Source organism: Centruroides vittatus, unplaced genomic scaffold (genome assembly GCF_030686945.1).
Source record: "Centruroides vittatus isolate TY-2023 unplaced genomic scaffold, ASM3068694v2 contig_749, whole genome shotgun sequence".
In the NCBI taxonomy this organism is placed as follows: domain Eukaryota; kingdom Metazoa; phylum Arthropoda; class Arachnida; order Scorpiones; family Buthidae; genus Centruroides; species Centruroides vittatus.
The window spans coordinates 217,969-234,256 of NW_027122485.1; the positions used below are offsets into that span (position 1 = coordinate 217,969).

At 28.4% G+C, this 16,288-nt stretch overlaps 1 protein-coding gene across 2 annotated transcripts in view; it reads right to left on the bottom strand.

Moving 5' to 3' along the window:
* Window positions 1-2,837: 2,837 nt before the first annotated feature.
* The window catches only part of LOC136981249 (CCR4-NOT transcription complex subunit 2-like), a 31,330-nt gene continuing 17,879 nt past the window's right edge, over window positions 2,838-16,288 (bottom strand). Inside the window, exons 2-13 of one of the 2 annotated variants that reach the window (XM_067277534.1) lie at window positions 15,202-15,265; window positions 14,947-15,127; window positions 14,742-14,852; window positions 9,385-9,500; window positions 9,211-9,315; window positions 9,059-9,142; window positions 8,956-8,990; window positions 8,790-8,889; window positions 4,453-4,609; window positions 4,308-4,369; window positions 4,068-4,218; window positions 2,838-3,988 (exon numbers count right to left, since the gene is read on the bottom strand). In XM_067277534.1, coding sequence (XP_067133635.1) covers window positions 3,754-3,988; window positions 4,068-4,218; window positions 4,308-4,369; window positions 4,453-4,609; window positions 8,790-8,889; window positions 8,956-8,990; window positions 9,059-9,142; window positions 9,211-9,315; window positions 9,385-9,500; window positions 14,742-14,852; window positions 14,947-15,127; window positions 15,202-15,262 — 1,398 coding nt within the window. In that variant the 5' untranslated portion in view covers window positions 15,263-15,265 and the 3' untranslated portion in view covers window positions 2,838-3,753. Of the gene's footprint in view, window positions 3,989-4,067; window positions 4,219-4,307; window positions 4,370-4,452; window positions 4,610-8,789; window positions 8,890-8,955; window positions 8,991-9,058; window positions 9,143-9,210; window positions 9,316-9,384; window positions 9,501-14,741; window positions 14,853-14,919; window positions 15,128-15,201; window positions 15,266-16,288 lie in introns of both variants that reach the window. The other variant, XM_067277533.1, reaches the window with a different exon arrangement.

Below are 16,288 nucleotides of genomic sequence, written 5' to 3' on the forward strand. Positions count from 1 at the left end.
ATTTATAGAATGGCTGAAAGATTCAAATGAAAAAAATCCAGGATCAACAGTATATTTGTTGCAGGAAAAGCTGAAGAAAAATTTTTAGTCCAGTCTTGATTATTTAAAGAACAAAATGAAAATTTTTGTTTGATTTTTATATTTTAATAAACTGAGAAATTTAACATCGCATATTTTGGTATTTTGAACTCCAGACTTTAAATCATTTCTAAAACTTGAAATAACATATATTAGAACTCAAGAAGAAAAATTTAAATGAAAAATAATCAGGTTACAAATTAAGTTCAAATGTTAATTAAAATTCATTGAATAGAAGAAAAAATGTAAAATGTTATGCTATAAATTTATATTCTTATTTACTTCAAATTTTTAATAAGTCATTTATATATATTTTTTAATTAATTGAGAAGTTTGCTTGTTTTTATTGAAAAGGTTTGTTTATTGTGATATCATCATAATGCCAGACTGCAATTTTTAATCATATTTTAAATTAAAAATATATGCTTCACCTCAAATTAGTATCTTGTCCGTGTACGTCATACTTTTCCTGCTAGATGACCCACACAAATCCATTGCTATCAATAACTTCATTCAGGGGAAAAATTTTGAATTAAAATAACATGAAGTTCATATATAGTTAATTGGGGCCTCCTGCCCCTAAGCTTTCCATATCCACTTTCATCTAACTCTGTTCTTGAGATTAAGGAAAGCAGACAGTGGGAATTTACAGGTCTAAAATTTTTTCAAATTGAGGCCCAAAAGTATAAAATGAAAAATGGTCAAATTTTTCATTTTAAATACTATGTTAATTATTATTTGGTTAAAGCAGAGGTAAAATAAAAATGATCAATTATTTCTTTGCTGTAAAATTGAGAATACTTATGTTTGATTTTGCAAGCATTTTTATCTGGATGTTAGCTTTTCATTACACATTGTTATGTTCTAATTTCAAATTCTCCTTGATAAAGCGTGATATTGATAATTAACACAACCCAAATATCAAGACTTAATTTGAAAATTTATATGTATTGAAGTATTAAGGCTATTAATACGATGAAGTAGTCTATAAGACGACAATGTTTAGAAATGAAGTTATTCTACAGAACATATAAACTATAATGGCACAATCTCGTGTATACATGTAAAGTAAAATTCAGTAGCTTGATCTAGACTTTACTAGAAACATTTTCATAGAAAAAAACTGAATCTTTTAATAAAAAAAATGATAAAGTTAAGAAGCTCTTTAAATATTGCCATTCCAAGTTTGCAAGCTGAAATAAATAAAAATGATCATTCAGTTTAAACTCCAATATTTTTAAATATTTTATCTGGCAGAGATCAAATTAATTTTCGTGTAATTATTTTCATAAGTTTTAAAATATAAATTACAAGATTGAAAAAAATCAGATCAACATTTTGCTTTTCTGATGTAATACAATCATCATAAATCAAGAGTGTAGTATTTGTCAATCAAATTGTGAAAATACCATTTGTTACTATATATATTTGTTTCATTATTACTTACATTTTGCACTGGTTTATTAATGCATTGGCTAATGAGAGACTGGCCATTTTATCACATTGCACGTTTCTTTTTCTTTTAAAAAGAATTGATTCCTATTTTGGATAGTGTAAGAATAGAAATTAGGTTACATGTCAACCAGAAAATGGATGTCCAAAAGTTACTATCTCTCAGGACTACTACTTGACATTGATGATGTGTCATAACAGAAGAATGTCTCCTTAGCTGAAGGCAACTCTCTCTAGAACTGTCTATGGCCACCAGTTTTAGTTTCAAAACAAACTGTCTATACTAGGCTTCAGGTGAATGATTTTGCCAGAACCCACTGTATGTGGTTCATTGACCTGTGTGTGCAGAAGAACTTGTTTAAGATTGTCCAATATCAATTTTCTTAACACTTTGAATGAGTAGGGCAATGTTGACACTGACAAGTCTAAATTCTGATCTGTAGATGATATCCAGAGATAGCAGAGAATTCAATATAATCTGATGAATAGTGCAAAAAGACTAGTTTGGAGTGATGGCATTATGCTTAATGGCTTCACTGCACTGCACTCCACATTCTTGCAAGAGGTACAGTACATTGCTGCAACAAGATAACAGACACAATGTTTGGAACCCAATGTGAGACTTATATAAGATGCTGTGGATGCATATTTTATTTTCATTGACAATAATGCCTGCACACACAAGAAAACTATTGGCAAATACAACCCTGACAATAAAGACAATTGAAACATAGGATAGTCAGCAAGATCTTCAGCCCTAAATTCCACAGAATATGTGGGATACTCTAGTGAGACAAGTTACATTCTGTCAGCCTCTATCAAGAATAATGATAAAGGAACTTCAAGATATTCTTGAACAAGAATTGACATTATTTATCAGCTCTATCAAGAGCAAATTTTATAATCAGAGTGAGCAATCACTGTGCAGTGTGTGTGTTTGCAGGAAGTAATGCTATATTAAACATTTTCTGTGCAAAAATTTTTATGACAATGCTTAAATTATGTCAAATCAAAAACAAGAAAAAGTATTATGTATTCTTTATGCAACAAAACAGTTGAAAAGCAAAAATTTAATCTAAAAGTAGAATATTGCAAAGTTTTACATTGCTCTGTTCATACTTCCTGAAATATAATCAAATTGATAATTATGCTGATTTTTTTGGACATGAGCGTATATATATTATGTATATTATATGTACTTAGACCAATTATAATCTACATATTTTTGATCTATAATATTCTTTGAATAAGTCATCTAAATAAAAAACATTTTAAATAAATTTTGTATATCCTGAATGAAACAAAAATCAAGAAATTAAAACTTTATTCAATATACCAATTTTTATTTCCACTGTTGTCAAATGAGCTCTAATGACGTTCAAGATGAAATATTTTACAAAAACTTAATTATGTGCAGTGAATTATTTGCAGTTGATGTAACAAAATTATCATATACATTACAGTGATGCACAACTGACATTACAGGCTTCTTTTGTCTGCAGACTTCAAACTGGATTGCCATTCTTCCTTTAAGTTAAATATATGATTGTTTTAAATTGATCAAATTTTCAAAATTGAAAATTGTGTTTGAAATAAATACGGTCTCACTTAGCCAATTTAAAAAGTTCTCTGTAACTAATTTAATACAGACATGACTGTCAGATAAAAATATGTAGTTTTGTATATCGAACGATTTCGATAATAATTATCTGTATAGTAATATATATAATATATATTTTTATAGAATTTGAAAGTTTCACCAAAATTCTAATTACAAAACATGATAATTTTACAAACTGTGGTGATATATGGCTATCAATAGAGAATTTTAGAAGGACAATGTCGCAGTTAAAATACTTCATGTTTTTCTTTGAAAATTTAAAATTTTTTTTATCTATTTATATACACGGACTCATTTTTTGTTTTGTATTCTTATTAAATTTTCTATCTATATAAATTACAATCAACATAAAGTATCAAAAAAAAAAAAAAATATTTGTGGAAACTAAAGCTTCTCAGAATGAGATTAAGAATATTCTTGTCAGATAGTGCAAAAGAATCTTACAATACAGATAATTATTTGCACTTTTGTTACCAAATTTAGTTTTCCTCTTTTGGTGTTGATTTCTTTATGAAAGAAAAAACAAGCTGGATCCATCCGGCAGCAGTAGAACCAAATGCAAAATGACAAAAATCACTGCAAGACTAATGATTCTTTTTGTCCTATGCCATCATTGACTGGGCAGGATTGTAGTGTAGAGTTTGAGGCATGTGGGGACGTTCTTCTAGCCGATCATAATCCAGATGAAATTCTTTGGCCACCTTTCTCCAATTTCCTGCATCAAAAAAGTAGTAAGTACCCCTTTCGTACGTGCTGGTCTTTTCTGTAGGCACCATACCCGGAGCACGGGTGATCCACACTCTTTCGTCTTTATGGTACCTCCAGTCTCGGTTGTACCTGAATGGGGCAAAGAGTTCAGTCAGATTGAACATGAGTTACACATGCACTAAAACAGACAGCTGTCATTTCCACTTACAATTCTGCTGCTGCTGCCAACTGAAGAATATCACCACTGAACATATAAAATAAAAAAAAGAGGAGATCTTCACCATACCGATTTAGCTTGATTGGAGCTAATTTCTCTTTTATGCTCTGGTTGACCAGATATTCCGATGGCACATGAAAATCTAGAAAACAAAGAAAATCATAACTAAATAATAATAAACAACAAAAAAATAATAAAAATAAAAATTATTCCAATCACAGTTTAGTTTACCTATGTCTTGAGGCCTACAAGGCTGTTCAGACCATGGTCCTCCAAAATTTGGATAAAGGCTTCTATTAAAAATATACATAAAAAAAAAAATCTAAGTAAATAGAAAAATTAAAGTGCATATGTTAAAAACTGGAGATGAAATTACTCTGGAGTGTTAAGATTGAGCCCTAATGTTGTTAAGTCACTCCCTAGAGCTAGAGACACTAGATTTGGATCGGTTTCTGCCACACGAATAAACGTCAACAAACCCACCATTCCAAATTGATCCATCACCATTCCTCCAGGAATGTTCGTCACCCTTCCTGAAATGATAAGTATCAATTATTAAACTTGTTGTACAGTTTAACATAACTAAAATTTAAAAATTATTAGCAAACATCTGTTGCAAATATACACTATTGCAAAACATTCTGGAAAAAAAAAGAAGAGAAAATTTTCTTGAAATTGTCTCCAATGAATTTCCAAACTCTATTTTTATTTTATATAGTTTTTTTTGTAAAGTTAAGTTTTATTAGGTCAAAAGCAGATATATTAAAGTTTTTCAAGAACTAGTTAAATTTTATTATTACTGTTGTAAATTACATTGTAATTTCCCAAAAATGTGTGTGGGGCAACAAAAAAAAGATTGCAAGATAGCTATTTTGTATTTTGATAGCCAAATCATGGAAATGACCTGATATCCTCATATCCACAAAAGGGACATATATGGTGGAGATAATGTATGTGTACAGGAAGGCATTTTAGGTGGACTTACTAAGCTCAGAGATACAGATGTAATTTATACCTCTTTGTATGCAGCTGCAATTGGCAATACATCTATACTGCAAACCAACAATGTCCACTCTCACACAGCTCACCTAGTGTAGCAATATCTTGAAGAGGAGACCATCACCCATATAGAGTGGTAAGCACACTCTCCCAACCTAAACTTCATTGAGCACGTCTGAAACACTCTTGATAGGTGTGTTGCTGCATTCTATTGCCTTCACCAAACCCTGCAGGGATTTTAAACTGCTTTATGAGAAAATGAGTGTTGCTCCCTATGGAACTCATTGACATTATCATTAACAGTGTGAAACATTGCTGTCAGTCCATCATTGTTGTTTGAAATGACCATACTTCTTATTGAGATAATTTCTGTTTAATTTTGATATTTATACAGCTAATACAAAATGTAAATGCTTTGAATCAAATATTTTTGTGATTTCAAGTAACATAGTATAATAAAGAATATCAAATTTTAGGCTTTTTTTATTTTTATATTATTTTGTTATAAACAACAAAATAACATTCCCCAATTCAGTAAAACATTTTTGTTTATAAAAAGGAACAAGGATTGTATTCAAAAATAAATAAAGTCTAAGAAAATTTAAAAGTACAGTAGAGCATTGATTATCCAACCCCCGATCAACCGTCACATCGATTAACCGACTGCGTTCTAGTCGGCAAATTCAAATGTCCGCTAGTGATGTGACGCTACAATATTTGGCTATGTCTTGGCTACTTTAATATTATTTTTGTTAAATTTTGCATGTTTTAGCTTGGCAACACTGGCTCGACCATGAAAGGGAGGCCAGTATTTAAACCATACTTAATTTTTTATTTTGTTTTTATTTTTGTTTTTATTTTGTGAAGAAAATAAAGAAATAATTTTTAACGATACAATAGCAACAATTATTATTTTTAAAAAATTTTGTTAGGCTTAACATCGATGAAAATTTAACGCAAAGTAGGTTAATAGCGATATACTAACTATACTATACTAATAATGTATTTTTTCATACTTTTCGGTTATCCGTTTTTTCAGTTATCCAACCAACCCCAGTCCCTAATTGAGTCAGATAATCGATGCTCTACTGTAATTATTTTTAGAATAAATCAATTTTTATTTAACTTGTTATCTTTCAACTAGTAAGAAATGATTTGTTTGGAATTATAATTAGTATAGAAGGAATAATAAAAAGTATCTATATGTTAATTCTAATAAAATAATAAATTTTTAAAAAATTTTCTATTCCAGTAATTCAATGGAAAAATGTATAAAATTTAACCTTATATTCAAACAAAAATGCCAAAACTCTTTCAAAACACACAATTTAATAAAAATTGAATGAAGAGAACTTTAGAATATCAAATAAAGTCCCCTTATTTTAGGATTATTAATTAAAAAATAATAATTTATTTAAACATTTTTCCAAAAATGTTAATTTTAAAAGTTATGAGTATTTTTAGTCATATTTTTTCAAAAATTAACAGTTATAAAGAAATACAATAACTTAGATGATAAAAAAGTAACTAAGACATTTAAATATCTTAATGGTCAATATGCAGATAATTACATAATCAATTTTGTAATTGAGAAAAAATTAAAAATCATTTTTATCCAGAATTTTTTTTGATTAAATGCAAATTGAGGTAATCATCTTAAAAGAAGGAATATATATATATATATATATATATTTTTTGAAGGAACAAAATAATGTTATTTTCATCTATTTCTATGAAATTATTAACATTTAAAATCAAAATGGCAATTCTGTTAAATAATTTGATTCTTAAATTTAATGAATTAAAAAGTATGAAATATTTTCGAAGTTTAGACAATGAAGAAAATTATTCACATTTTCAAGTCTATATTTTAATCCATTTTTCACCAACCACAGAAGTAACAGTTAAAAACGTTTAAAGATAAACTTCACGAAAAAACAAACAGTAAGTAGAAAATTCACATGATTAAAACGATATCAACGTCAGCCTTTCTATGGAGGATCTGACGTTTTTACATTAAAAACGGAAGTATAATCTTCTTACCATACCGTCAAGTCCTTCTTCATTGTCTAAACTTCGAAAATAGAAGATATCCAGAGTTATGTAACGAAGTATGAAATAATTAAAAAAACAATGATGATAGAAAATTTGAGCATTTGTTTTTTTTATTATTTGCAATAAGTTTTTTGTACTGCTGAAGTAAAACAAAAATACTATAAAAGCGGCAACTAACACTTGTAATCTAGTTAAGATGAACAAAATTTATTATATGAATGAATGTTTTCAACTGTTTTTAACAGCCATATTCAGGTTATGGAATGTTACATAGAATAAAATTTAAAAAACAAAATTTAAAATAGAACTTGTTAAACACTTGCTGATGATTGCATGCATAAAACAAAGTTAAAGAAAAATAAAATGAAATCAAAATAAAATACATATATATGTACTTTATTTAACCCCTGTTATAAGTACAAATAAAAAGAAAAATATAAAAAGATAAAATAAAACAAACTAAAAATATAAATAAGATTATAAATGTTCGTAAATAGCTTTCCATGCAAACAATACTGTTGATGTGTCCTTAAAATTAATGGTGAAATCTTTCTTAGTCACTTCATAACTAAGTTCCTGCACAACACAAATATCTTGAAGTTCAATTCAAGAAATTTAAGTTGTGCAGGAACAGATGTGTTATGTAGGAGAAGTCCACTTGGATGTCGTCAATTTTGTTCATTTTAGCTGGATTACGGATGTTAGTTGCTGCTTTTATTGCAATTTTGTCCAGTTTTGGAGCATCTTTTAACAAAAATACTTTTTGAAAATGTTTGACTTATGAAATTAACATTTTTTCCAAAATTTTTTTAAAATAAAACATTATTATTCTTTAATGAAAAAATTCATAAATAGAAAAAAATTCCATTTGGGTTTCCCCATTTGAAATTCAAAAGTTTCCCCCATCCTCCTTTCAGGGGCAGCTTAATTTTTATTAAATTGAAAAGGCCTTTCAAAAATACATAATGTTTATTATGATCAATTTTTTAATTAAATGCACATTTTACAAGATATTTGTTAGGGACATTATAAATGGACCATCCGATGTGTGTTTGTGTATATATATATATATATATATATATATAATTTACAACTGATTATCATCAAATGGAGAGAGAATGCCATTTTGACTAATACAGTATATTAATCACAGCACAGGATTGAACAAAACAACTAATTTCAATTGCTCGGTAATAGTTATTTCCTTATCAATCTAAAATAATTTTACACTAATTAAAATCTATACAATATACAGTAGAGAGTCGTTAATCCGAACCCTGGTTATCCGAACGATTTTCAGTCTGACTGTGTCGTGCTGAATCAAACGTTTTTGATACTAGATTTACTTCTAAAGTATAATTTTCATGTTTTTATATTCTTCAATATATTTATTTTGTTTGTACAAAATAAAGAAATAATTTTTAATGATACAATAGCCTTGATTATTATTATAAAAATTTTTGTTAGGCTTAAAATCGACAAAAATTCAACATGAAGTGACACGCAACGGAGAAAAATTTGAACATTGGACAGGTTAATATATTTTTTCGTACATAATCGGTTATCCAAACAAATCATTAATCCGAACAACCCCAGTCCCCAATTGATTCAGATTAACAACTCTCTACTGTAATTATAATAATCCAAGTACTAAACTACCTTCTTTAGATGTTTGGATTCCTCTTTTTTGACATTGAGTAGCAGATTTCTCAAGAAAACGACTTCCCTCCTTTGTCGCTTCCAGAGATATTCCACAGGACTAAATTAAAATAAAGTTTTAATTTCTGAATTTGATTTTTATTCATTTTTAAAAAACTAAACTTACAGATTTGTTAAGAGCTTCTTGACTATTGTCTTGATCTGAAAATTCAAAAACAAATTCAAATAAACACATAACATGAAAATAACAATAATATAATAAATCTTACTCTGAGATCCTGGTAATGCAGGAAAATCTTCACTATGAATCTGAAACTCATTTGACTCATTAGTGGGTTGTTTCACCATCCCAACTACAAAAGATTATTATTATTTTTATTTTTGAAGGAAAAAAAAAATTAATTAAAAGAATTGTACACACCATACTGAGGTCTCCCTGCCATAGGATTAGGTGGAAGTGAAGGATTGGAATTTGTATCCTGAGTACTTCTATTTGTAAGTGATGGAAACTCTGATAGATCTAGAGCTGGAATAAGATAATCTGTTAAAAGAATAACAATTTATATTCAATGTATTAAAAATCTATTTCTCTTACCAGGACTCGATGAAAAGGTATTCTGTAAACTCCCCCCTAATAAATTTTGAGAAATGAAATTCCTAGAATTATGAGAAATGCCATAACCTGACATCCCACTCATTGATCCTGCACCACTGTATTGTAAGATAAAAAATTTTGGAATTAAAAAAGTGAATAAATAAAAATTCAATCCAGTTAATTATTACAAAGTTAATTTGTTATTGAAATTATGGTGAATAGATGCTTATTTAAATATTCCAACTATTTATCACTACAGATAAATTTATCAAAAGATAGTAATTTCTATCAGATAATTTACAATAATTTTAAATAAATTTATAAAATTCTGAAGAAGCAATGACTCTGATGGAATTTTAATTGAAAAATAATGTCAATTTTTCTCTGTTTTAAAATATCCTACTATTCTTATTTGCTTGCAAAATAAATTTTTTATGCTACCTGAAAAGATCCTTACAGTGGTCTACCAAATAGACATGTATTTCAGATTTTAGCCCAGTTAAAACAGAAATTCATGCATTTCTAGCAAACATGTTGGTAGATTGGATGTATTTACCTCAGTGCAGCCTTCATAAGTTTCTAAAAGGCAACAATGCAACTGTTGTAACTAGAAATTTGGGGTGAAATTTTTAGATATGGTGCTGTTTTCTAATACATAGTGCAAAGCAGTTTAAGATGTTTCAATAGACAACTTCAACCTGAAGGATACCAAGTAGAGCAGCTCTCAATTCCATATGTGAAGTCTCATCATCTACAGTAGATTTTATTCCTTTACTTGGTTCATCCTATAGGTTGAAGTTGCCTGTATAAAACTTCTTAAACCACCTATGAACTATGTATTACAAAACAGCATCATCTAAAAATTTCACCCAAATTTTTAGTCACAACAGTTGCATTTTAGAAACTTATGAAAGCTGCACTAATGTAAATCATCAAATCTACAAATATGTTTGCTAGTGAACTTCTCTGTTGTAACTGATGCTAAAAACTGAAGAAGTAGATCTCTACTTGGTAGCTTGCATAAGGATTTCATCAACATAAAAAAATTTTCTTTGCAAGCAAATAAGCATAGTAGTGTATTTTAAGAAAAATTTGACATTATTTTTTGATCAACATACTATATGAATACTCAATGTCAAATCTCTACATATGTATTAATTTTAAGTAAGCATGTAATAGTAATGATTATTTAGCAAGTATTATGCAAAGCTATGTGAATAATGAAATTATTACAAAGATTGCTTTTAGCCCTTGGTATAATAAAATAAAATATCTACTAGATATTTTATTTAATTATACAAGATGCAGAATGGTTACAAAGCAGTTACACCTCATTTGTAACCATTCTGCACCTTGTTGTAATGCCACCTTCTCTACTGTTCTCTACTGTACTTCTCTACTGTACTCTACTGTTTTACTGTTGTGGTATGTATATATAATATATATAATTTGTTTGTATAACATTATTCCATAACTGTTAACCTATTGTTCCACTAATTTTTAATTGTTTGTATTAGTACCCTTTATGTCAAGCCACCTTGTTATATTATGAAGCCATTTTATGCCTGTCTCCTTTGAAGTTTACTGCTCATACTGTTATAACAGTTTGCTTGTTTTGTATAGTTTTAAGTATAACAACCTTTTTAATTTAATACCAACTGAAGAGAGACTCTTTACAATAGTCCGAAATGCATTTTGGTTATTTATGTTGATTACTCATACTCATGTAATCATTTTTACTGTACACTCTTTTTGTTTTATTAGATGTTCTATATTGATTCCTGAGTGTTTGTGCCTATTATCAATGGTGTGATAAGCCCTTATTATTATCTACCTCACATTAGTAGATATTTAATTTAATTTAGCTATGTGAATAGTTGAAACTTCACTTCAAATAGTATTTGGACAACATTAAGGATTAAAAAAGAAACCTTTAATTTTATTTTAACAAAAACTTTTTATTAGAATTTTAAAAAAATGCTAAAATTTTGTTATTTTCTTTTGATAGGCAAAAATAATCAAATTTAGAATAATTATTTTATTAATTATTTATACCTGATTATTTGGTCAAGAATGAGCATCATGAAAGATAGAAGAAATAAGAACCTATGTTTTAGATTATACTGAACTACAACAAAACATCCCATAAATCTTCATAACATTAATGATTAAAATAATGTTAATATAATTATAATTTTAAAATTTACATAGTTGTTAAATTATAAATAATTTTTATATTAAAAAAAGTACTTTCAATATTTAGAAATCCAAAACTTATAAAATTATTTAAATTGATATCTTAATGCTAGTTATAAAAAAATATTCCAAAAAGACTAAAAATTTTTTAATTAATTTTTTTACATTCAATTTTATTGGTACAGTATTAGTCAAATGTTATTCTGTTTTGTTTCACTTAAAGATGCTTAAGAGCATTAGGAAGTATGCTGAATACATTAACAATTTAAATAATTTTTGTAAGTTTTGGATTTTAAATATTAAAAATATTTTTAAGTATAAATATACAAATAGTTAATCATTTCTGTTATTATTAAATTATACTATTTAAGACATTGTGTAGTAGCAGTATGTTCAAATTTACAATCAGTACACATTTTAAATTAAGAGATGAAATTTGTACTGATTTTCTAGAAGTCTTAAATATGTATTAAGATTATTGTTCTTTGATTTTATTTGAAGAAACTATGTTTATTTCCTAAAGTAAACAATTTAATTTCAAAGACCAAGAAAGTACAGTAAGTGATCGGTTAACAAACATAAATCTGCTCAAAGATTATGTTTGCTATCTGAATTGTTCATTAACCGATTGTCGATTTACCATAGATTTTTTGGGAAATTTGATTAATTCATTCTGGAGACCCACAAAAATAAATAAAAAATTATATACTTTCTTACTATGTTTATTTACAAGTAATAAACTAAAAGCAATCTGTCCATTTTTTCATGGATGAAGTATCTTTGTTTCTCAGATGCAATTTTTGTTACTCCTTTATCAGCTTGAGTCTTTTTGATTACATCTTTCTTAGCTAAGATTTATCTACTGTAGATCTGTTGAAGTCATCTGCCAGGGGCAGATCTATATAGGGACTAATAGGGCTTAAGCCCTGGGCAAGTGTCAAGGGCCCACAAAAATTGAATTATTTTCATAAAATTTTAATACTTTTTCATTAACAATGAGCACTTATTGTTTAGTAAACGATAGTTAAATATTAATAATATAATAATAATGATATATAAATGAATTTTACACCCCAATTTAAAGATTCTTAATCTAACAAAAAATGGGGCCCCATTGGACTTCAATAAGCCCTAGGCCCCGAAAAACCTAGATCCGCCCCTGCCTACAATATCAGACATCTTCTGCTCACTCTCTACCTTGGCTATTATCTCTTGCTTACAGGACATTCCAATTTTCAACAAGAGTGTTGAGTGTTGAAACCAACAATTTGACATCATCAATGACGTTCCAACTTTGAGTACAAAGTGCTTAGTTCCCATAATTCCATTCTCAGCAAGATGGATTTCATTCAAATATCATACCAATTACCCATAATTCATTGGAAAGCAGTGGTCAACATATCTATTGAGTGCTGAGTGTCTTGAGTCAGCGCTGACAACAGTGCCACTTCAACATTGAAAAAAGGAACGACTTTTAAACGTTGAGATCAGCACTTAGCATTGAAAATTGGAATGTCTCATTAGTTTCTATAGTGAATACAGTTCTTGACACTCCACTCTTTTTAGGCCTCATAATTATATCAGTTTTTTTAAATAAAAAGTTCAGAAAAGTACTTACAAAAATTCGGAGAACAGAAATTAACTACTGCAAAAAAGGTTATATATACAACTGTGAAAGTCTCGTTCCATAAATCATGCACAGATGCCAGTAAAATAAAATATAGTTTTACAAATCTTAAATGCAGCATTGCTTCTTGTGAGATGTTTGTTGTCTGAACTGTTTGTTAACCAATCATCAATGTATTTGTTAAAGCATCTTTGAAGATTCAATAATATAAGAACATGATACCAGGAGTAACTCTACAGCCAGAGCCTGTGTTAATGTATTGATAAAGGTTGATTAAGATGTGCAACTTTGACAATGATCATTTCAACAGTGTAAAGGTAATTCAAAGTCTTAGTAAAGATTCATCCAGCTGCATTGTTAATTGTCAGGATGCTTTTGAAAATAGGGAACTAGTTCAGCAGTGCATATATCTTGGCTCATTTTTACTTATTAGTTTCAAGTATCAAGAAATTGGAAATAACTGGATTAGCTCTGACAAAAACATTTCATAAACTAAGAAATATATATAAATGGTTTGCTGTATATTAGCTAATATGACGATTTTAGTCTCTGTAATCCAAATTCTTGGTAGACAAATCTCACAGCAATTGCTGTGAGATTTGTCTACCAAGAATTTGGATTACAGAGACTAAAATCGTCATATTAAACTAAGAAATGTCCAAGAGTCACTATCTCAGGTCCCTGCTCAGAGTGATAGAAAAGCTGAGAAAAAATTAAAATCTGTGCTTGAAAAAACCCTGGGATTTGATGTTTTACTTAAGATAGATACCATTGTACCAGGAAACAAAGTTTGTAGGTTCCTTTTTCAGTAGAAATTTACTCATAAAATATCATCAACTTCAAGTATGCACCTACAACATGTTGCAATGTCGAGAGACCTTTCAGTACAGACTCATTCTGAATGGAAATCAGCACACCATTACTCCTGAACATATGAAGCAACTTTTGGTTTCACACTGTTGCAGCAGAGCATAGTGTTTTCAAATGTTTATATCATCTCTGTAAACAATTTTACTTAAAAGAATCAAAATAAAAAGGCTGCATATAACTTTGTATACTTCACTTGTTTTGGGAGCATATTAGCATGCATACCTTAGGGTTTTAAAGTGCACATAAATCTGGACACTAGTTATAATGTAATTTGCTTGGACTTTAATATTTGATATTAATTACATAAAATATTTTTATAAAGTGGAAATTTGGCACTAATGCTTAATTGCATTAATATAACCAACTTTTGTACTTAAATACTTATCCAGATTTGTACCAGTGCAGTTAAAAAGACCATTATTCCTTTGTCTTTATGTTGAATTTTTAATCTATGAAAATTTGGGTTGTAAATAATTTTTTATTTTTTGTCATAAACCGAGTTTTTCAGACTTTGTAACTATTGGATAATTAATAAATTTTATAGTTATATTTTTAAATAACTCTGTATACACTTTCTCATATTAAACTAATTTAAATATATGAAATAGGTTAAGATTTAATTATGATAATATAGATATTATCAAATTAAAACCTGTATATTTACCTGCCTAATGGAGCACCCATTCCTACAATCCTTTTCACATCTTGCGTTAGATGTCGTTGACTTGGCAATGCTCTGCTATTCATAGCTAAGATGTTTCGATTATGAGAAGAACTGTAAAAAAAAATAGTAGTTTATAATTAGCAATAATGTAAAAATAAATCCTAATATAAAATCATACTTTATAATACAATCATCAATATTTAACCTATTAGGAGATGGTTGCTGTGGAGGTAGACTGCTAGGCAAACATGATGGAAAAATGGGAACCCCCGAACTGGTAGGAGTCACATGCCCAGACAGCTGACTACCACTGCTTCCCAGCCTGGTTGGAAACTGCTGCCCTCCTAGACTTCTTGAAGTCTGTTGTAAGCTTAGCCCACTGATACCTGCAAAACAGAATTCATATTATATCTGCATCGATAATTTTGAAAAAATGTAATTATATCAAAACATAACATACCCAGAGAATTACTCGTCGGTTGCCCATAACCGAATGGATGAGATGATGAAGGTGAAGTCATGATCTAAAGAAATAATTATTTTAGATTAAGATCAAATTATTTTAATCATTACCACTCTAAATCAGGGGATGAGGAACTTTTTTTAGCCATTACCCCAAAATATATTTGTTTAAGTCGACATTATCTCCCTCATTTTGACAAGGAGGAAATCGATACAAATTTAAATTAAACACTATTTATTGAATCATTTTAAACTGAAAATAATAAATAATAGACAAACCAAATAAAATTATCATTTTGGAACACAATAATTTCATTGAAAACTTTTACTCTTTAGGTTTTGGAGAAATTTCTTATTACCCCAAATATTTTCATTTTTACCCCATTTGAGGTAATTTACCCCAGTTCTCTGACCACTGCTCTAAATGTTATTATTAACTACCTAATTTACTTTGAGAGGTCAATGGATCAATATACAATCTAAAATGTTAATATGATAACAAATTTCAAGCAAAACTTAAGATTACAGTAATATTGATAAAAATTAACATTATTTAAGATTCTAAAATGAATTTCTTAAGGTAATACAAACAAACAATGTTTGAGTACTTATTCTTACATCCTTTATTCCAACCAGGAACCACTAAACAGCAGTGTGCACTAAATTGTCTGATAGTGTTTGTCTGTTGTTTTAGAAGTTTTTTGCTTCAAAGTCTCCTGCTGTTTTAGTGGTTCCTGGTTGAAATAAAGGATGTAAGGATAAGGACTCAAACATTGTTTGTATTACCTTAAATTCATTTTAGAATTTAATAATAATCCTGGGCTAAGATGTACAATTATTTAAGACATTTAAACCTATTTTAGCAATTCAAGCAATACAGCCAGATTTATTGTATATGTAATGCTAGCAATTTTAAATTCTTCATAGCAAATTTACAAGTAATAATAAAAACAATAAATTAAAATGCTTCATGATCTAAGTGGTCAAGGTCAAAAATGCAAATTCAGACTTAGAAATATGTAATTTTGTTTATTAATTAATTCATTAATGAAAATTTTGTAAATAACAAAAATTTTGCAATATTA